Source organism: Stegastes partitus, unplaced genomic scaffold (genome assembly GCF_000690725.1).
Source record: "Stegastes partitus isolate 25-593 unplaced genomic scaffold, Stegastes_partitus-1.0.2 Scaffold1450, whole genome shotgun sequence".
Taxonomy (NCBI): domain Eukaryota; kingdom Metazoa; phylum Chordata; class Actinopteri; family Pomacentridae; genus Stegastes; species Stegastes partitus.
This window is the reverse complement of record NW_007579181.1, coordinates 159750-183065: the sequence shown is the minus strand read 5'-3', so window position 1 is coordinate 183065 and position 23316 is coordinate 159750. Positions and strand designations below refer to the sequence as shown.

Genomic DNA, 23316 nt, shown 5'->3' with positions numbered 1-23316 from the left:
AGGAGGCATGTTGGTGCAGAAGCTCAGGACGGGAAACCTGCAGTCTGAGCGAGGCCGCTACGACGGCACCATGGTCTACGCCCAGCACAAAGTAAGACCGGAGCTCCAGCCCGCCGTCAGTCTGCTCAGACAGGAAATAGTCACAAATGATGGACGGTCAGGCTTTAAAGCCCGTCAGCGGTCCGAGCTGGTCAGGAACCGGATCAAAAAAAAAAAAGCATGATTAGATTTGTGGGAAATGTGCATCATGGTCACATTAGAATGCTTCAATTTACAGCATGAGCTCCTATCAATAATTAAAACCAATCAAATAGTAAAATAATTTGTTTTCGTAGGGATTTACAGTTTTTCTGTAGCTGGTGTTTTATTGTTTAGTGAGTAAGATTATTATTTGAACAATTTCAGCTGATAATTACATTCAATATAGAAAAGTCACGCTGTAGAGGAATTTAAATCAGGAATTTAAATCAGTTTTGAATATTGATTCCAGCTCTGCGGATGTCCTGCTGGATTCACCTCTCGGGGCACAAACTAGTCGTTGAGCTTTATTCACACTGAATGTACACATCGGTTTTGTTTTATTTGCTCCACTGTCGAAGGTGAAAAGTTCATCCTTACTTTTTGACTGTTCATAAGTATGTGGATAATGAATATGTTGTCCTCAGAATAATAAATAGATTATTAAAGACAGGAACTGTCTCGTGTGTTGATCGCAGAATTAATCAGAACACTGGAAACATTTAAACAACCTTTATTAAACACAACTTTACAAATTAGCTCATTATAAACAACAAAAGCTTTAAAACCCAGTGAAGAGTAACCGAGTACATTTATTTAAGTACTGTTTTCATGTACAGTTATTATTTCTGTGTCATGCGACACTAGACTTTCCCTCCTCTGCATTTCAGAGGGAAGCTTTGTGCTCCACTTATTATTTATCTGACAGCTGTAGTTACCCCGAAGCCCAACATTTTACACAATAGATAATAAAACAAGCTTTTAAATTACAACACATGGGTAAAGATCCAACTTTTTAGCTTCTTAAGTTCACATTTCAGATGTCTGTGACTTATCAGCTCGAACAAGTAGTGATTTTTTTCCCCTCGATTCATTTTGATAAATGTTGAAATGATCCAGCAAAAACGATCCAAAACCTAAAAACAGAACTTTTAGTTTTTCTTCTTTTCTGTCCTATTAATCATGTTTGGAGCCTTCAGCTTTATAAAAAACAGTAAAAAACATCAAGTAGCTCAAACCTGCAGCAGCTGCAACCTCCTGCTGATGCTTCACCGTTAATTATCTAATGAGGAACCAACCCAGTGTTTTTACTCTTATACGATAATACTTCTATTCAGGTACTTTCATGCCGAAGCTTTACTTGTAACTGAGTATTTTGACATTTTTGTGTCTCTACTTTTACTTAAGGGTCTAAATGAGGGCTTCAGTGCCAAAGCGGGCCAAACCACAAAAGATCCAAAGTGTTTATGGTCGACTAGTTGGTGGCGAAGTGGTCCGACCTACAGCCCACTAGTAATGTCACGGTGCCACTTTGAAGTTTGGCCCGTGATGGTTTTGGCATGAAAGTTTAGTGGCAAACCGGGCCGAGCCACAGGAGTCGCTGACCGTTACATCGCAGGTAGTGTTTGTGATTCAAGATGGCGGACAGCGTGACTTCAAGCTCTGTTTAAAGTCGTAGGTACGTGAAGGTAAAATAAAAACCGCCACCAAGCATCTGTTTGTGCCCCGTGGTCCTCAGAAGCATCTCCAGCTCCTTATGACGTAAACTCCTCAATGCTGTTTAGCAAGACAAACCTGGAATCTTTTTATTTCCTCATGAAGTTTAGAAAATGTGGTACGGCCCGCTTTGACACACAGCGAAAGGAAAGATTAAAACTGAAATAAGTCATCACAGAGCAGCTGCTTCTATCTCTGGACAGTGTTGGAACATCTCTGGATGCATTTAGTGGCTCCTCTAAAAACCTGGATTCTTTTTAGCAACACAACTTTTTGGTGGTTTGGCCCACTTTGGCGCGAACCCCTTCAAATACGTCAGAGATGTGTTGACAGTGTGTGTGTGTGTGTGTGTGTGTGTGTGTTCCAGAGGCAGCAGGTGGTGATGACAGAACAGCTGGCCAAGACTCACACGAGCATCCACTTCTCCGTCATGCATCCAGGTTGGGTGGACACCCCAGGTAACGCCCGCCTACGCAAAAAATGTCGTTGTGGTCAAAAGGTCTGACGTAGATTAATTGGCACGTTTACCCGAGCCGGGTTTCCCGTCTCTGTCTGTCATGTGTCCCAGCCGTGGCCAACGCCATGCCAGACTTCCATCAGTCTATGAAGGAGAGCCTGCGGACCCCGGAGCAGGGAGCCGACACGGTGGTGTGGCTGGCCGTCTCCGAGGCCGCCGCCGCAAACGCCAGCGGACGCTTCTATCAGGGTAATGAATTAGAACACACGCTCATCTACCTGCTTATCAGTTTTAGAAAGGTTTGGTGCAATTTGAATCCCCCAAAAAGTGGAGAAAAAAAACCAAACTGTGCTTGAACTAAAGAGTGCTTGAATTCTGTGTTTGTTAGCTGAGGGGTGTGAGTGTGTGTGTGAGGGTTTGGCTGGTTTCCATTGCAGCTGGAGTGGGCTGCTTCTGGTGCCAGATACTGCCAGAGAGTACAGTGGCTCTATGAACACACACACAATGTCCTCAGTGGCCTTGAAGAGGGAGGTTGTAGTCTAATAGGAAAAGCACACTTCAACACAAACACACCGCATTCATGTTTCTGTGATGCAACACGAGGCGTTCATGTCTGCCGTCCTCGTTTGTTTTTATCATTATTTGGGGCAAAGCTTCCATCTTGTTCCATATCTGAGGTCTCATGCAGAACACCAGTCAAGCTGCCTGCCTGGCCGTCCTCCACGGCTTTGTCTCAGCTCAACGCCGACTTGGCCAAACGGCTGCAGTTGCCAGAATCATAGCAGCTGTCAGCGATGGAATATTTCCTATTAGGGCGGCGGAAACAGACTTTGATTTGGATTACAGCTTTCATGTGCAACTCAGCAGCTTGTTGACTCGTGTTGTGTGAATCCAGGAAACACAGTTTGAAGGAAAATGTTCGATATTGAAATGATTCCTGAAACGCTGCTGTTGTGATGATTAGACCTGCAACGGTTAATGACTTCATTTATTAAACAAATAAGCTAATCGGCAAACTAATTAGATCAATTAAGGAGCTTTTGAAAAAGAAAAAAGCCTAATCTTGTATCTGGTTAACTCTTTGTGTTGTAGACAAAATAAGACATTTGGGTACAATTATTATTTCTGACATAAACTAAACATCATCCTTCTCTCTCGCTACGAGTTCATGGTGCTAAAAACATACACGCTGCATATTGTTTAGTTAGTAGGAATTGTGTCATTGTTGACCATGAAAAAGTGAAAAAAGTGAGCTCGCCCAGGAGCCACGGCCGACTTCTGATCCTTCACACGTGTGATGCTTGTAGCTGCGCGCCGCCTCCCACCAGTGGGACTTGTTGCATTCGTGCATTGTGCTGCACAAGTCTGTTCGCTCCTTCAGTCACCAGCTTCAGACGCGAGCACCGGCGCCGTCGCCACAGTAACTGAGGAGCTCATCAGGTCACGAAGCTTTAGGGAAAATAATTAAATGAACAAATTATTTTCCATTGGCTAATCAATCCATCTACATTCTGTCGCTTATCCGACTTCAGGGCACATCAATTTAATTAACTGTGGAATTTAAAATGACACCTGTGACTGAGTTAGAGGCTTCAGCAGTTTAGACGAGAGAGACTGTGGAGACAGCAACTGTTCTTCAGGCTTTACATGAAAGTGGCAAAGAGAAAGACAACAATATGGTCACTGTGTTCCAGCAGCCATTCAGCCAGATCAGGGCTCACAGAACACAGCATCAACACACAGCTCCTGTAAGTACAAACCTTGTTTGTGTGCAGACCGGAAGATGGTGTCCACCCACCTGCCGCTGGCCTGGACCCACAGCTCCTCTCTGGAGGAGCAGAAGTTAATGTCACTACTGGAGGACTTGGCCAAGACGTTCCAGCCACACTGAGTCCGCAGCCAACTGGGCACAGGTACACCACCGACACTAACGCCACCAGTTCGTACTGACCGAGGCTGGGCCCAGTGGTTCCTCACCGCGCTGCCCCAGCAGAGGGAGGGGAACAGATCTGTTTAATGTGAAGTATCTGGAGTGGTAACACCGTCTGTGATCGCTGGCTTGAAGTGGAACAAATAAGAAGACGTTTCTGTGAGTGCTAAGATGTGTTTTGGGAAACCCAGCCTTCCGATGACAGATTAAAGCCGCCTCTCCTTGAGACATTAATGACGTTCGTAATGCTTTTTTTTTAGCCATTTATATGATAACAACTTTTATCATTTATGAGCTTAACTGTCTAAGGACTAAACATGTCATTGTATGAGTGTTTGACAGTGATGCTGCCGTTCAGATGGATCGCTGATGGAGAGAACGCTCGTAAACCACACACACACACACACACACACACACACACACACAACCCAGTCTGTCTTTGTGACTTAATTACCGTTGTCAATCAGATGGGAATCTGATGTGGCCAGAGTCACTCACACACCAGCTCTGGGTTCTATGTCATGCTTGTGTTTTAATGACTTACAGATGTGCCAGGTGATGTGCGTTTAGTCGTGGTGTCAGTAACTTGTCTATCTGTTGTATTGTAGCGTAGCGTAGCGTAGTGACTGTACTGTACAGGTTGAACCCAGACTGGAGACGCAGCGTTCTCTCCCTCAGCCTTGAACACAACACAGCAGCACCACTTGACATGTGCAGTGTAATCTATACATTCATGACTTGGTGATATCTGCCCAGCACCTTTACCTTCACTGACTGTGACTCTGGCTTGAGTTGATCTTGTAAACGCATGCTTTAATAAAGACACTTACTGATGCTTTTGTGTCTTGCTGTGCAGCTACGATTATTCAGGAAACAAAAAAAACGTAGAAGTCAAATAAACATATCAAATATCTTTATTAAGCATCATAGTCCTGCCTGTGCTCTGGTCTGAGGGCACAGGGAGACTCCAGTCAGCACTGTACTGTCAACAGAAGTCTTTAAAAATACAGTTATTTGGAGAGATACATGAACAACATCCCCGTCTTTTACAAGCAGTTTTGAGGAGAAAAATTCACACAGAAATCAAATTGCATTTTGAGATTACAGGCCATGGTGTTGTGGAAAATGAGTTTTCAGTGTTTTCATGTGGCCAACGCGACCGCCACCCATTCTAGTCTCTGTCGAACTAAAGATGACAAAAAAAAAACTAAAGGCCTCCTATAACTGCTCCATCTGGTGAAAGAAACGGAGATAAACCATTTACAACGCGACAAAAATCCATCGGTTCCTTCCTGCGGCTGGCAGGCAATCTGAAGATCTATTTCATGAGCTATTTCTGCAAACAGCGCATCCTGCCATCTATCATACCTTTAACATCTCGTCCATCTGCTGCGCCTGCTCCAAGGACGTGATAAGAAGTAATGACTGGAAGAAGCTTCAATGCCCAGTTAGCTGAAACAGAAAAGGAGAGCTCTGGCTCCTGATTGTACGGTAGCATCGCCATAAACCCTGTAGATCCCTGATGACGCATCGTGACACCAGTTCTTATAATACTTGGGGTCGGACTGACATGTCAGTGTTGGCTGCTTGTCTAATATAACACAAGTCCGGATACAATTTAAGTCTTGAGAGTATTTCAAAGCTGCACTAATCTATTTTATTAATCAAGTGACTGTAATTTACTTGTAACGGCAAACCCACAGAGAATCATCACCTGACTCTGAAGTTCCTCTAAGAAGCAATTTACGCCTTAAAGCTCATTGTTTTGGTTTTTCTTCAACAGAAAGTGCTGAAAAAACCCACAGAACTCCACCTGCCCAGCAAAACATGGCCGACCACAACATATTCAAGCATTTAGCCTCCAAATAACCGGATAATTCACTGTTTTTAAGTATGTTTGTCACAAGAATCTTGTGTCAGGCTGTTTCCATCTCAATCCAGTGTCAGCAACGGCCCAAAAAACAAAACTAAATAATCAGACAATGCAGCGTTTTCATCTTGTAGTAACTTGAAGTACTTAAAGCTGCACCAATCGATGTTTTTATTCCAACAAAAGACGGCGCAGCTGTGTGTAGCTTCTTTATTATACATTCAACACAACTTTACAAAGCCAGTTTGGCTGCATGCAGGTGTCAAAATAAAACCAATTAATGCAGCTTTAATATTGTACTTTTTCATTTTCTATTATTTTTACGTGTATAAATTTAAGGCATATTTCATCCCAGAGCTTAGTGTCCACTATGGAGGGAAAAAGCCGTTTCCAGAGGCTTTTACACGCCGACACAAATCTAGTCTCGGAGACAAATGTAGGAAAAAAAAAACTATTTTAATCTTCAAAAAATAATGAACACTACTGGCTCCTGACCAGTTCAGTTAGTGTCAGCTTTCAGTCTAACCCCAAGTATCTACACATCACTGATTAAGATCCTGATGATGGAAAGCAATCGCCGCTTCATGACAAGCACTCGGTCAACCAATCAGCCTCCACCGATGTCAGCGAGTAAAACCCGACGCTGCAGTTCACCTCAACGTCTCTGAGTTCACATGTGCTTCATAAAAGAGTGTTTAATATGTTCTAGTTTGTTTCTATAAGGAAAAAAAAAAAAAGACTACTGGATGGGCACAAAGAAAAGTAAACAACCATTTACAGTGATAGATAAATACTTTACTACAAATATAAATATACACTACATGATCAAAAAACTGGAATGTGACTACATTTTGAAATCAGAAACATTATAATGCTCATTGTTCCACTTACAATAAGGCAAGCGTTAGTCTAATGTTAGATATTAGCCGCTATTTACAAGGACGCTACATGGAATACAGCCGCTATCTCTCTCACGTCTGAACTTTACAAAAACGTTTCGTTAGATTCAAAAGACAGAGACCACAAGTTGTGCAATTCAGTGCAGTGCTGAGAGCGTAATGAGACAGATGTGTGTGGAGGTGGAGGAGGGGTTGGGCGGGACGACTGAGGACAGAAAGTGAAAAAGAAAAAAAAAAAGGTTGAAGAAAGGAGACGCAAACGAGACATCCAGAGCTTGTTCACGAGATGAGTGCTTGAGAGTAAATGAACATGAGTGAACAGTCGTAAGCGCTGACAAACCACTAAAAAGGCTTTGTGAGCGTGTCCTTCTCTCTTTAAGGCTTTTGAAGGAACACAGGCAGCCCTGATCTGACCTCGGATTGAGCTGGAGACGGTTCAACACGCCAACGTTTACTGCTACATTTAGTTCAGAGTACCGGTCCAGTACCTCGGGGCCTTTCCGGTGGCACGAAACCCAATTCTGCACCAAAAAAACTTGTGATATTGATCTACGTTTTCTAGAGAGAGTCACACCTGTACGAGGCGGTGGTGCTGTTAACCTAGTTTCTACCAACAGAGCTGAAATGATCACAGGTCCCAATAATCCCATCCTGAATGGCGACTGCTCTGGGTACACGCCACAATGGCTGCAATAGGATGTTGCCGCTGTCTGTGCTTGTTACTATGGCAACGTATTTCAATTTCAAACGCCTCACCTGGGATCACGAGGTGGAAGCGGGGTCACTGCTGTCAGGCAAACATCTGACAACGGCATCCATTCTCTATGGCAGCACCTGTGGGTGTATCAAGAGACTTCCTTTGGAGGAGGCCGCTCGACCGACTCTCTACCGACTACACATGAACAATGGTTACGACTGACATCATCGGAGCCCCACCTAGTGATACCCTACTGATGTAAAACCTCCTGAGAGTGATTTAAGGCCAACTAGTGAAAGAGAAAAAAGAAATCAGAAAGAGAGAGAGAGAGGAAAAAAGATCACTTTGATCAGTGAGTCATTTCAAGCATCTACTATACACATGATGCAGGGGTATGTACACATGACCGGGGGTTTGTACAGTGACGGAGTAATATGCAGTTAGTGGGCCACACTAATGAGCAAGAGAAGAGTATGTTTTCCAGGAATGGCAGGTCAGCAATATGGTGAAGGCTAACTTTACAGTGCAAGGGCAATAAAAAATGACTACTGTCAAAAGAAGCATTAGATATATTGAATGTAAACACTAATATCAATACCATTCCTCCTAAAGGAGAAACCATTACAATACATGCACACATGTACACACACACACTCGCACACACACACACACACACCATTGTGCTTAGGGTTCTGTTTCAGATCAGAGCAAAAAGTCAAAATCAGGCAAACACACTTTCATGTGAGACTGACGATTAGTGAAATTAAAGAGAATTTTATCATGAGAAGCAAAAGGAACGTGGACGGCTGCACTGCTGACACACACACACACACACACACACTCGCACACACTCGCACACACTCGCACATTCACCGAGAGCTGGCCGGGTTGCAGCTGAAGATCCCAGGTGTGATGGGGAGGAGATGTACTGTACACAGGGGTTTCCATGACATTGGAAGAGTGGGCGGAGCATGGGGCGAGAGGGGGCACCGGGCCAATCAGCGCGGGGAGAAGCCTGTTGCTAAGCTACAGCCAACCACCTGTGTCATGTCCCAGATCTGTGGAGACAAACAGCCAATAACAACGACAACAGAGGTTCTGCGTTACTATCGTTAGAAGTCATCAGCTGGTTCTAACAGAGGTGTTCAGGTTTGTCATCTGCTAGATTCAGGAGACATTTCACTGATCAGTTGCATCAAATTATGGGAGGGAAATAAACATGAATGGAAACCACAACAGAAGCTACACAATATTAAAGCAGCAGGTCTGTTACCCCTGTAGGACTGAAAGCTTTCATCGTGGAAAATCCAAAATGGTAACAGAAAACTTTCAAAGACTCTTGGCAGCATCCTCTATTTCTAAAAAACTTCCATTAATTTAATTGTTTGGTGAATTAAATGTATTCAGCTTTGGTTTATGTACTGATATGGTTTGTTTTTCAGACACGAGTTAAAACCTCTAAACTGATCTACCTACTATCACAGAGGAGCAGCGAACCCTCACTACTGAGGAAACACGACAACCTTTAAAGACTCTGCTTGAAAAAGTACTCAAACCTCTGAACCTCACAAAGTTGCTGGAAGCTTCCAAAGGCATGTGTTGTTTTGTATTTGTTATATTTAATCACAAAAATGACACCATTTATCTGCCAGAAACTGTAAAGGCTGAAAGACATATTGGATTTTCAACTTCCAACAACTTGTCCTCACTTCTCCGAGAACTATAATCTGTTGGATACCCATAGCTTGGTGTAAACTCGAACTCTGAACTCAATCTTCTGAGAAGAGAGTTGGAACAGTGACGGAGAAGCCTGAATACTTTCCTTAAAAACGTCAATCTGAAGAAGAGGCTGCCATGTGTTCTGTGACATGACAAGATAACGCTGTAGCATCTGCTCATTAAACAGGTCAATGGACCAAATCAGCAAGAACAACAACAACAACGAACTTCTTGTTTTTCCCAAAAGCAGGAAGTTGTTGTGTTTGTAAGGCTCTGACGTCGGCTAAACAGCAGCTTAAGGTTTTGTAGGACTGCTCGTAATACATTCTCATTTCCTTAAAAACAAAAAAAGAATCTAAGCAGCTTCAAATAAGTGACACTGATTTGATTAGCTTTGGTTTGATTTTTGCCTCAAAGGCTCTGTGTGTCTGACGCAGCCTGATCACATGCATGAATTATCTGGCATCAAAGAACTGTTGTTGCTGACCTTAACAATGCGGTCGCTTCCACAAGTGACCATCAGGCCTCTGGACGGGTCCATGTCCATGTGTGCGATGTTGTGTTTCCCCTCGTGGAAAGTGGCCAACGCTGTCCGACTGCATCGCGCACACACACACACACACACATAGACACACAATGAGAGCATTTGATCAGAGTTGCCCTCAGTACTCTGAAAACAGCACCATAACGGAGGCAGTTATTACCAAACTTAGCTCTGTACTCACTCTTCTTCCTTGATGGTGTCGAAGCAGGCGTCACACACCCGCACAGGGAACTCGAAGCCCATGATTGGGAACGTGGAGCGTTTGGAGCTACATTTTCCACACACAGCTTTGCCGCACTTCCTGCAGTGGTGCTGCACACAGGAGACACACCTGTGTAAGAACACCACTAATTACAAGGAACACCTGAGCGCACCGGTCAGACTCTCCTACCTGTCTGAGCCCCAGAGTCTTCGTGTCCCACATCTGCTTGATATTCCAGAAGAAAGGCTGCTCACACTTCTGACAGGAGTCGCTGTCTAACCACTGAGGCGCCTGCAGAGACACAAACAGTTGGAGGTTACATTTAAATATGCAGAGACGTTGCCGTGCTGCCCATTGAATCAGTGAGCAATGGTGGCCAAATCATCTCTAAATGCAGAGGAGAAGCACAACTCTAAACCAGTTACAGTCAAGCTCTAATAGTAAAGAACAAAAAACAGTCTGCAAAACAACTTGACTTCATGTATGTGGCTGTCACTGCTGTGTAACCGTGACTCAGACCTCTTCTCTCTGTGTGTCCATGTTCCATACTGCGATGCCCCCATCGGCTGAGCACGAAACCAACTGCCTCGTCAGCTGGAGGTAACGCAGGGACTGAACACGCTCACTGAGGGAGTAAAGAGACAGTTCGTTAGTCACTCTTAGTTCCATCTTTCCATTTTGAAGAGGCGAGGACTGTGTGGTTTTATAAAAGCTGCTCTTACAAATGTTCATAGATCTCCAACAATAAAAAACAACAAAACAAACAGATACTGTCCACGAGCTGCCCAGAAGCAAACTACAGACAAACCCAGCAACAAGCTGATGAACATGCTGGAGCTGTGGAGACAAACCAGGGTGTTTTCGGCACATGGAAATGGAAACTTAAAGGAGCTACAGTTCACATTTCTGGATTTGCAATGGCTGAAATCACTACTTGGGATGTAGCACTGCTGTCTCCAGGTCAACTGTTTGGTCTTTATGCTCTCATCCAACCAGATTCTGATTGGTCAGACAGTCACCAGTGTTGCTCTCCTAAGATGAAAACCACCACATCAACAGCTTTTCAGGAATAATCCTTTATTTTTGGCGAATGAAGGAAAAGACTCCGTTTGAACAAAGCCACGTTCTAATGACTTAATGAAAACGGTCTCGTCTGGTTTATTTAACATGCAGGCAGAATGCCCTCAGTGCGCTGAGGCCCGTTTAGCTCGTCTGGCTACAACATGCAGATTTTTCTTTACCCTGCAACCAATCCATCAGACCATGTCTTTGACTGACTCCCGCCATCGTGGCATGAGACTGCAAGCCCTGTTCATAGCAGCTGCAGACGAGTGTTTCCACACAACAGTGCATTCATTACCTTCAAAACGCTAAATAGCAGTAAAACGGTTTAGCAGCTAACTGGTTAGAGGCTGAAGACATTTTCCTTTAACAGAGTTTAAAGGGGGAACGTTATTGGCCTCCATCAGTGGACAGAAACAGATTAATCGTAACTTGGAGTCTGTTGACATACAGACAAACCTGTTATCTCTATACGCTGTACAGTGGTAGGTGTGTGTCTGCCAGTTTGTTCTGATGGCCTACAAGTGGTATTACTGCTGACTTCATGAGCACATAAAGCACCACAAGACTGAAAGAAGCAGTGCAACAACACGCCCACATTGTTAAGTTGATGGACATTTTCTACAACATCAAATACATTCGCTGATTCCCCCACACATTACTGACTACATAGAATTAAGTCTACTCTTACTACATTAGTAAAATGGACGAGAGGAGAAGAAAAACAGAAGAACAAAGACACAAGTGGGGCTTAAGAAGAGATCTAAACAGGATTTAGGACCTGTCAGCACTACAGCAGCATTACAACTGAGAGACAAGTGTCTGTAAATCCTGCACGGGCGAAACAGGATCTCCGCTCTGACACGCATCAGTATACATGGGCTTTGTTGATAACTCCTGTAACTGGGGGAGGGGGACTGGGAGGCGGTGAAATATGTATGAAGACAGAGGAGAGGAGATAAAAACAGTGTCAGCCGGTGCCTGGGGACAGCTGTTACTGACACCACCGAGACCTGCCTCTGACAAGACAGCGTGGAGATGAGCGTCACACTGTAGATAAGACACTGTTGTGCAAAGAACTGACAAAAATAGAGACGTAGAAGCTTTTCTTTCCTGAGGAATCTGCAGTAGAAGGTCACAGCCTTTCACTGATTTTTTTCCCAATCCCTACTAAACACAGAGTGAAAGCAAATCCAGCAGCTATGCATGTATGTAAGCAACACTGCAGAACTCACTGATGTCCCTGCAGCAGTAGCGTTCGTCCTTTGCGGCCCCCGATGTCCCACATGATGACACTGTGGTCGGAGGCCCCCGAGAAGAGCAGCCTCTGGACGGGGTCCCACCACAGCGTTCCTATGCTACCTGTATACAAAAGAAAACACAGTTGTGACTCATGTTGGTGTGCTGCTGAGATCCTGTTCAGGGTTATGGTCTGACATGCTGGCGCCACCCAGTGACAGCTGGGAGAACTGCAGGCAGCCCCAAACAAACACCTTAAACCTTCATATTAATTAATTTAACAAAACATTTGTTTAATGTAAGGCTACTTAATGCCAAGGTCTGAGCACTATGAGCTTAAAGTATGTTATTGATGGAGCAGACACTTTAGATTTAGAAAGAGTTAAAGGACTTTTAGCTCAAATTTAACTGACTCCACGTTGAGGAAGTGTTGAAAACACGTCCTTCTAAAATGTCTATTAGTATCAGCTACGAGAAGCTAGTCTGACAAAGACAGAAGTCAGCTCTGAGTGGGAAATCATTTCTTACCTTGTTGCTGGTTAGCTCTCTGACTAAACTGAAGCGGTTACTTTTGTTATTTCAAACACTGTGAACCAAATTTAATCTGGTGCCTGAAAACCCACCACAAAAAGTCTGTAAAGTTAAGGGATGCAAAGTCCCTATAGGCCTCTATCTAAACGAATGCAGAGAGACCCATACGTGCATGTATAGAATAACATGTTGTTTAACTGACCTAAAACCTACACTTACAAATGCAAACACTTGATACTTCTTTCCTGCATTGTGTAAATAAATATGTACTTTTGTTACAGTACCTGCTGAAAGTACCTGAATTGCAAGTCTCATAAAAAAGTCTCAGATTTTCAACAAAGCTAACTTGCAATAACCTAACTTTTCAAAGCTGCAGAGGAAGAATAAAAGCTCTTGTCATATGATAGGAGGTGGTGGAACGGTAGCTTCGTAAGCCACAGAGCAGCCACAGATGCATACAGAGTGCTATCCAGTGATGGAATCCTGTCATCACGCCGGCTTTTAAATGTCTCGACTTCACTTTACTGCAAAACAAAATTAGCATCATGTATAAAAATGTCTACAGTCTAATCTATTGGTGATGGGGAAGTTGTTGTACATTCAAAAGTCCAAATCTGTAGTTTGGACATTACCATAAATCTACAGCGAGCAGCCAGTTAGCTTAGCATTGTGAAAAGCGCTGGAAACCAGGGGAAGCTAGTCTGGCTCTTTAGACTTTCAGTATGAATTAAACAGCTAAAATATAACATGTCAAGTACATATCTGTGAAGATGAGTGGCTGCTGGCTGCAGCGTCACATTTACCACACAGGATTAACACCGTCCTATCATTCCAACGCACATGTTTCCCAAAATGTCCAGTGATTCTTGTTACCAAAGGAAAAGCTTTGATGTGATCCTGACCTTTTTGTTCTGTTTTCCAATTTTGATTGATCATAATTTCCATTAAATATTTGGTGCTTTCCTTGTGCACAGCTTGAGCCCGGCATCACGCCCATTAATATGTATTACCATCTGTCCAATTAATATGCATTTGCTGAAGCACCAAAGCACATCTGCAGATCAAAGGGAGAGGCAGGAAGTTTGAAACTGTATGAGTGTAGGGGTTTGTATTTTTTTTTTGTTGTTTTTTTTTTTACATTTTCCAAAATGTTGTAATTGGGAAGGGTGCCCTAACATGTCTGTTCCATCTGGCTGACCTGCAGGCACTATGACCGTGGTAAAAATAGGCTTTTTGACTGGTGGAGATCGTCATCTGGTCAGATGAGTCATCCCTGCCTTGTTCTCAACCAGCTCATGAGCTCATGTGTGATAAAAGCCCACAGAAGAAGACAGCAAAGTGTTTGTTTCACACACTAAAGTGTCCCGGGGGCTTTTTTTTTTTTTCTTTCCTGCTATCCACTTTCTTGGCACAGCTGCAAGGACGCTGAACCTCTGAATAAATCTCATCTGAGTCATGTATTTATACTCTGATTATGCATTTCTATCGTGATGGGAGAGGGTTTTCCACAATGACAACATTCCCCACACTGAAGGGCTCAAATGGCCACTGAACGCCCTGATGAGCGTGAAATGTGCACAGCTGCCAGAGCTCCTCCGAAAAACAAGCAGTGATGGGAATTTGTAGAGCAGCAAGTGAGATGGCATGTTCCATCATCATCATCATCATTCAAAATGGAATTGGAAAATAATTGCTTTCCACCAAGAGAGTAAACATCAGGTCCATAAGGCTTTTGGAGCTTAGCTGTATGTATGCAGACTCTCTATTTTTGCAGGTTTTCATGGTTTTCAGGCCAAATAACTACTGTCTGTTTACACCTCCTGTGTGCCAGTCCTGTCCCAGAGCATGCTAGACTTCCCTTTTGTGTAGTTGCCTATTTGTTTGGTTAGCGAGACAGATTTACTGCCTATGAGTAGCTGTGACTGGACACATGCAGGATGTCGTGTCACACATGGTTGCTCGTCTTCTGCCTCTTTAACCCTCCGACAGCAGATCAGGATTCAACACAGCAAAATCACTGCAGCTCCACCACCAGCCTGCTGCCTGTCTCTTCCTTCAAGAGTCTGGAACAAACAGGCAACAGGCTGATGTGACGGTGCAGAGTCCCGTCCCACCGTCTCTGCTAGCCTCAGCACCACTTCCTCCTCTGCAAACTCTGACTAACACTAACACAGCACAACAACAACAGCGTAAGCGTCACGCATCGTCGTGATATTCGCTGTTTGTCATTTTCTTGTGAGAGAATGACTAGTGTGTGAAGTTCAGTGTCGACGGAGGGAGCATGTACGTGCTGATTGTGAGCTAAAATTCGTGTTCAGTCCTGCTCACAGGGACATGGGCACCATTTAAAATGATGTGTTTTTTAATGCATTTTGGTATTTCGTTGAAACACAAACACAGATGTAGTTTTTAGGAAAGTCCAGCGCTGGTGTGTAGACGTGGATGGAGTTTTTGTCTTCTGATATTAGTAACTCTGCTGTCTGCAGACATGACCGACCCAGAGCTGGTGCTGTCTGCACTGACCGGACCGTGTCCAGGCTCATGCACATAAATATGTAGTTGCTGTTCCACTATGTTGAGGAACAGACGCGTTACAATCAGTTAACACACATGATTCCCTCCTTCCTGCTCATGTTGGTATCCTACAGCAACCAGTGACAGATTTTTTCAGGCTTCTGATGAACCAACATGGCTTTAAGGTTTATGTCAGCAGCTGTTGTTCTGGCTCCTTACTGGGCTTCAACCGTGTGTTCATGTGGACATAGTTGAACAAGGGAGGAAAAAGTTATTTAAAAAAATAACCGTGTCAGTCTGGACTGAAGACAACCGTCCAGTTTATGTGGAGTTCAAAGTGAAACTGATGTTTAATGAGTAATAGTGAGTCTTCAGACATTCTAGTCTATATTAATGTAGCGTGATGTGGCAGCTGAGAGGCTTTACTGGCAAACTTTCACTTGTTAAATTAATACAGACTGAAACCAGCAGAACCCTGGATGGTAGAAAAAATCCATCCAACACTAAAGCACCATGAGCAGGAACTGGAAAAAGGTCAGTAATGTAACCGACAGGCTGATATGGTCCTTTAACCCTGACTCATTAACACTGACCGGGAGTCGTTTGATCGAGTAAAACGCATTTCTGAAAGTTGACAAACATTTAAAAGCTTTTAGGGAAATGACAGAGCGTTTGTCTGCATATTAGATTCAATATTGGATTAAATGGGTCTTTTGTGCTCCTACATAATCGAGTCATGTGGAGGAATCTGGGTCATTGCTGCTTTTATGTTTGAGCATCGGAGGTCTGTTTTCATGCGGAAATGTGCAATTATTTGCGTCGTTGCCCTGTGATTCACCTACGCGCTGAGAAGACTACGTGGACGACAGCTTGTGTGCCTTTACCTTCGTGACCCTTCAGTGTAGTGATGGTGGAGTACGTCTGCTTCTCCAGCTTCAGCAGAGTGATCTGTCCTGAGTAGTCGCCAACAAAGGCGTGTTGCGTCTCGTGATCGTATCTGAGCGAAGAGTGAAGGCTTGAAAGGGCTCTACGTGTTACTACTTCCTGTATGCTGCACGCAGACGGTGAGTGAAGGATACTGTAGGCAGGAGGCCCAGGCGGTGAAGTAGTGTCTCCCCAGCATGCTGCCGCTCTGGGTGCACATCCAGCTCACGCTCTTGTCGTGGCCGGTGCTCACCACCCACTCGCTCTCCAGGGAGAACACCATATCTGACACACGGTTCTGGTGTGCTGCAAAACACACACACACACACACATTCATATAATAAGCGTTAGCAGTGGATAAACATCAAAGAAGATTGCATTTATTCCGTCGTGGATGAGCCACATCTAAGACGAATTTGCCCCGTCTGTGTGCTGATCCCATCACAGGCTCTGCTTAGTGTCTGTGTAATCCAGACTAAGACAGACGGATCCCTTCAGACGATTTGTATTCCCATCAGTCTTAATGGTCCGTCTTCCGATCACCTCTTAGTGCACGCATTTGTTTTTAAATTTCTGTGGTCAGCGTCTTCAGCTTTGAGCCTGGGCAGGGCTGAACTCCTTCTGAAGCGCTGCATTGCTCTGAAGACCGTGAGTCACTGCTGATAATCAACACACACTATGAGCAGGTGAGCTGTTTTTTATGTTTACAGCTGCACCAGCTGATATTTTGGCCACAGTGGGCAGCGTAACAACACAATAGCATCTGCAAACGTCGGCTTCATTTCATGTGGAGCACAAACAGAGCATCACTAGCCTTCATCTAAGGCTGACATTTAAGGGAAGACTTCAATAAAAGCTCCACTATGTTTCTAAACTTGTCATTAACTTTGTCTGACTGCTGTTCAGCTCTGGGCAAACACATCAAGTGGATTTTTTTACAGAAACATGTTAAATAAGAGCAGCGGGAGTGAACCGACAACAGCAAAGCTAAACATGGAGCTTAAAAACAGAACAACACTACACAAAGCAGAGAGGAGCTGCTGAGCTGCTGGTTCATCAATACCAGCAGCCTCTTTAACATTCTGTGCAGTTATTTCAGTCATTGCCAACACAAAGATACCGATTATAGCCACTTTAAATGCAATCAAATCAGTTTCTTAATCACATGTTCATGCAGCCACTGCAGCTTTGTTCACACACAAAAAACTATTTTTCCAACTTACTAGCAACTTATAAGTGAGACTTTAAAGGAAAAATCAGCTAAAAATGATGGCTGCAGTGTGAAATAAGACATTACATGCAAACTGCACTGAGAGAAGAGCTCCACAAGTCATTATGGCTGAGAGTAATTTAAAGCATGACTAATAAGCACAGCTCATACGGGACTCAGCTCTGTCTAAAAATGCACTAGATCAATGATTTTTTTTTGTCTTGACCGCCCTCTTGTATTTTACTGCCAGTGGCCACGGATAGAGGAGGACACGTTGATGTTCTCTGTCCTTTTCCCTGCGCCATTTTTCTAGACTTTCTTTAAAGTTTGGTTTAGTTTCTGTCTTCCTTAAGAGCAGTGAACACGTGAACTAAAGAAACCATTTCATCCCATAAATCCTCCCAGTCTGCTCTCTTACAGGCAGTAAACAGCTGCTGTCCTCTGTGTCCCATTATTGCTTTTTCACTGCTCGTCTGCATCAAGTCACAAAGAGAACGTTCACATAATAATAATACAACACAGACTTTTCTTAGGAATAATCTGACATCCAGAGAGGACAGCTTTTCATCATTCTGCCATAACAACCTATAACCAGACTCAACATATGCGAGCTGTTTTTGAGATGAAACGAGATGTAAAAAAACAAACTCTTCTGCCCGTAACTCTGACGAAAAGAGAAAAGTTCAACTCTGTGTGTCTTTGAAGTGCAAAGACGCATTCTAACGGCCATTTGATCCCACTGTGAGTCATGTTTCTGCCTTTTTGGGCTTCATTTTTTTTGCTACAAGTGGTAGAAAGCAGATGGGAGTATTGCAGTGGTGACATGTGGTGTTTTGCCCTTGTAAGCAGCAGGCTGGCTATCTGCCCCTGAAACTTGATTTTCCACCGAGGAGGCTAAATAGCTGCTGATACAGTCACAGGAACAGAGGGCTGTTCATGAAATGAAATCAAGATGTAATGACTGTGCGAAGATGCCTGTTTGGGCTGCACAGTCTCCATATCAATGAGCAAAGAGGGGATATTTCCTACTACACTTGAACCTGTCTGCGCAGTTTAAAAGCTAACGCATGGTGTTTAACTGTCTGGCTTTATGCTTTATGGTTCTTTGTTGTGCTTGTATCGTACACATGCACTACACAGTCCTGCCATAGATATAAAGATACGCCATTGGCTGCTGCATGGGAAAGGAAACACGTCTGTCTGTTGGGTGAGAAGGACAGAAACGTTAAAAGAAGTTTTGATGGTTCACAGAAAAGGTCCACAGAGCCCCTTTAAGAAAGGTTAAGTATCCAGGGCCACATTATAATTAAACATAAGCGCATGTAAAATCTACTGGTCCACTGACAGCACAGAGCACTTCCTGTAGCACGTTACTACACGAGAGACAAAAACTTCAGCTACAATAATAATCATAATCAAAGGGAATATCAGAGGGTTATCAAGAGCTATCAGCTTTGATGTTTCAAGGAAAATTAAACTTGTTTTTTTATTTTATGGACAGTACTGTTGTTCACTTCTTTGCTTGACCCGATTGCTCGTTACAGATAAAAATTTACAGCTGTTAGTTAAAGTCTCCTGGGGTTGGGTGGGGCCACCTCTCTCCATGGAAACACACCGATCAAACGCACAGTATAAAACCTTTTAATTCAACAATACGACTGTGATCCATTAACGAGATCAATAGTGTGTGTGTGTGCATATCCACTGAAAGCAAACTGTACTTCCTTCACTCGTTACTGAGCCTCATACACAGTTCAGCATTTACACTGGCCTTGACCTGTTTCACAATCTCACCTGGATATGTTTTGACGTGGTTCATCTTGTTGAAATCTTCAGAGATGAGAAACTCCTACAAGACAAGCAAACGAACACACAAATAACTAGTTTAAAATTAAATAAGCACCGTTAGCCTGCAGCTATTTGGAGAAAGCCAAATATTGAAATTTAAACCGGTTATGAAGGTTGTTTTTATCCCAACTTAAGTGTTTGAACAACCAAACTGGTGAGCCTGAAGCGACAATATGAAACCGTCTGCGTGTTCAGCTTCTCTCACCACAACGGCTCCGTTGTCCTGGCCGATGAAGATGCGTCTGCTGTCGTGGTGGTACGACATGCAAGAGCATGGAGCTAAAGGAGAAATAAGGAGGTATATGAGTGGGGACATCAGTATGCACAGAGGCTGGCATCACATGGCTTTAGTGATCTTTTTTATTTGCAAACACCAATTCAGAATTCCTTTTCCCAGAGATGCAACGCAGCGTTACTTACAGGAGACTGTGTGGTAGATGCTCGGCCAGTACTGACCGCTGTCTCTCTTCAGCCACACCCGGATGGTTCTGGAGGACAGAGTCAGAAACATCTCGTTTATTAATGTCTGCGTACCACAGACAGTCAACGGTCATCCTGTAGACCAGCATTTATTTCATTCCTTTTAAATACAAGCTATATCTTTCTTAATGGGAACAGTGAATGGACATACCCATTTAATAAAGCCTTCAGCTTAGACTCATGGGAAAGCTATGACTGCCTTCATACTCGACTCTGTTCATTAAACTGGACTGTGCACACATGCTTTGTGCACATCACAGATGGAACCACATTTCAGAAGTGGTGATTCAACACTGAACCACTTCTGAAACTGTACTTTGAACGTCTATAAACTTGTGGTACTTCCTTAACACAACAAAGCACTTCTGACCCTAATCGGATCATTATCCTCACAACAGACTACAACACTGTACGGTGCACATTCAAACCCAGCAAACCCTCAAAATGACTGTGAATCAATGATCAGGTGAATTTCAAATAAGATTTCTTCCATTTTTTTTTTAGGAAATCCAGCTTTTAGTTTCACTCTTATTTTAATAAAAGGTCTTAGCTGCTGTTTCAGTGAACCATCAACACACAACTTCTCCTTTTTCTTTTTTTTGCATCAAGTAAGTTAGATGTGTGATGGAAGCTGCATCACGTTTCTTCACCAAGTTCCTCTGAGGGGGGATGTTGCGTCTTGGTTACTGAGCCTGATGCCCTTACGACACTTCTACCCCAGTGATGGGCTGATATGACAACGCTTACACATTCACAGCTGCCTTTATTTAACTCAAGCCAAAGTGAAATCATAACGTTGCTGCTAGCTACAGGTTTTTTGTGTGTGTGTGTTGTTAATCAGTCCAGAAGGCCACAACAAAAGGATTTCCTCTGATCCCCAGCATGTGTAGGTGTGATGTTCACAGACCACAGTCACTGCAACAAGTGCTAATCAGGCGTAATTTACATGCAACGCAATGAAAGAAACCACAAAAACGAGCAGCTACTGACTTAAATGTCCACCTAGTTTGTTTACTTATTTACACAGGTGACCAGAAAATGATATTTCTACTTCAGAGCTAAAGCGTTTCATGAAAAGCCTTTGCAACAACGAAAACAAAAAAAAACGAGGTGCACTTGAAGGCAGCAAGTGGTCGGTTAGACAGAGTTGACGGCTAACTAGCTAAGTCAACCTGTTTAAATACGGTTAACTCTATAAATTAGCGATACAGAGTAAAAACAAATGTTAGTTTCTCCGTTTGCTATCACACTTTGCCCTTGAATATTTGACAAAAGCGACTCATTCTTGGTGAATTTCTCTCCCCCGCAGCCTCCTCCTCTCTGCCGGACTCCCAATGTGGGACAGAAAACCACAATCGGTCCTCCTCGGAGCCAAACATGTTGCTTCTTCTCTTTCATTTCGGTCCCCTAAAGCCTGCTGCGCCAGGCGTTAGCCGCGCGCCGGCCAGCATATAGACGGAGCCCGCTAGCTACTGTTATGCTATCGTTAGCCTGCTCGGCCAACTCACCTGTCCTCGCTCACGGTGATAACTCCATCTTCTTTGGGTATTAAAACGGCCGCATTGACGGCGTCTGAGTGGCCCTCGATCTTGTTGAGGAGGACCGGCCTGGCGGTCTGGGGCCTCGAATGAATCTCCGCAGCCATGGTTTGAAGTAGCCAGCAGTGTTTTCCTTCAGCTGATTTTCCTCCTCACTCGCCAGTGAAGGAGGATCAGCTGACACCCGGAGCCGCTGTCAGGATTACCGTAATGGCCGCCAGGGTGCGCAAAAACAAACCCGCACCGCAAACAACGGCACGGAGCAGAAGGAAGGCCGTATAACCTGTAAGGTGAGTGGTCAGCTCCAGAGCAGAGGCCTAAAAAACAATAATAATAAAAAAAAACATGGGAAACCAGAAGGATTAAGAGTGTAACACACGGATACTAATATTAGTTTTTTATTGTCTTCTTTAAAGCGTGCAGAACCACACACTGATACTGATCAATCAATCAATCAGAGTTTATTTCTATAGCATTTTTCATACAAACAGAAATGCAACACAAAGGGCTTTGCAGAAATTAAAAATACAATAAAACAATACAAAAATAGTCAAGTTATCAGTAACAGGACTCCAAGACACTGGAAATGAAGAACTGAGGACACACCATCCTATTTAACATGGGATTTGTCCACCAAAATGAATGACAAGGATCTGGACACCAATAGAACTTCCATCCATCCATTATCTATACACTGATTAATCCTCACCAGGGTCATGGGGGGCTGGAGTCTATCCCAGCTGACTCAGGGTGAAGGCAGGTTCACCTGGACAGGTAACCAGTCTATCACAGGGCTACACTTAGAGACAGACAACCAAGCACACTCACATTCATACCTACGGACAATTTACAATCACCAATTAACCTCAACGTGTTTTTGGACCTTGTGCACGGAGAGAACATGCAAACTCCACGACGAAAGATTCCGGTGCCCCCACCAGGACACGAATCGGTGACCTTCTTGCTGCGAGGCAACAGTGCTGCGCCACCCCAATAGAACTTGCAGTAGAATATTCAACTTCAGTTTTTTTTTAGAGCTGTAATTGAATATTTGACAATTGAAATTTCAACTTCAGAGTTGAAAACATTACAGTTTAAAATAAGAATTGGTATCACTACTTTCAGAGCGGTAACTTTTCATTCTAGCAATCTGAACTGAAACTGAAAAAGTGAATTTTTCAGTGTTAGAACTGAAAGGTCCAGTTGGGGAAGTGCAACTTGAAACTGCAGACCTGGATCTGATCAAACCGTCACCAGTAGTCACTCAACGACTCGGTTCAGTTCAGCTCGGTTGGACAGGATAGAGTAACAGCAATAGGAACATCAGTACAAGATCTATTTTCAAGATGTAGGCGCGATATATCATTTACATGTATGTTAAGTTGTGGCACGCTGACACAGACTGGCTAGCAGGATATCGTCTGTCTCCTTCTCAGAGGATTATTTTTAATTTTGAGAGCTCACAAAGTTTTAAAATGACAGAGTGGAACTTGCCAATGTTCCTTATTTCATTGAATGATTTACACTGTAGGAGGAATCTCTGGCTAAACCTCACTTGTCCAACAGTAACCGTACATTCTGTTTTCTTTTGGTTGCCATGACATGAGGTCGCTGAGCCTGGACCTGGTTAAGATGCGTCTCTGCTTTCTGTCTCTGACAGTAGAGACATTTTCAATATCATCTACGTTGAGGGCCAGACAACGTTCTAATCTACTTTGGCTTTCAGTTTCTGCTTCCCATGTGTTCTAATAAGTTTTCTTTTTTTTTTTCTTACGTTGCAGTATAATTTGGTTTCCTCTGACGGCTGTTTGGAAAGCAGTGCTGCTGTGAGACGGCTCAGAGTGTGTCTGAGAGGAAGCTTTTCATATCAGCACCAACTGACACGGGGAAGTGTTTTCTGGGCTCAGCTCTTGGGTTT

The 23316-nt window shown here is 43.6% G+C and overlaps 1 protein-coding gene and 1 long non-coding RNA gene across 2 annotated transcripts; one reads left to right on the top strand and one right to left on the bottom strand.

Moving 5' to 3' along the window:
* Positions 1-2357: 2357 nt before the first annotated feature.
* On the top strand, positions 2358-4956 carry LOC103370590 (uncharacterized). The gene is made up of 2 exons (XR_520897.1): positions 2358-2440; positions 3967-4956. It is a non-coding gene; the product is annotated as an uncharacterized LOC103370590 (long non-coding RNA).
* A 61-nt stretch (positions 4957-5017) lies between these two features.
* Positions 5018-21550, bottom strand: wdfy1 (WD repeat and FYVE domain containing 1). Its single transcript, XM_008299696.1, has 12 exons — positions 21369-21550; positions 19801-19868; positions 19586-19659; positions 19327-19381; positions 16478-16628; positions 16283-16395; positions 12350-12476; positions 10572-10677; positions 10242-10343; positions 10032-10162; positions 9794-9902; positions 5018-8645 (listed from the first exon to the last, which is right to left on the bottom strand). The coding sequence occupies exons 1-12, from the start codon at positions 21503-21505 to the stop codon at positions 8586-8588; spliced, it is 1233 nt and encodes a 410-aa protein (XP_008297918.1). The 5' UTR covers positions 21506-21550; the 3' UTR covers positions 5018-8585.
* Between the last annotated feature and the right edge of the window lie 1766 nt (positions 21551-23316).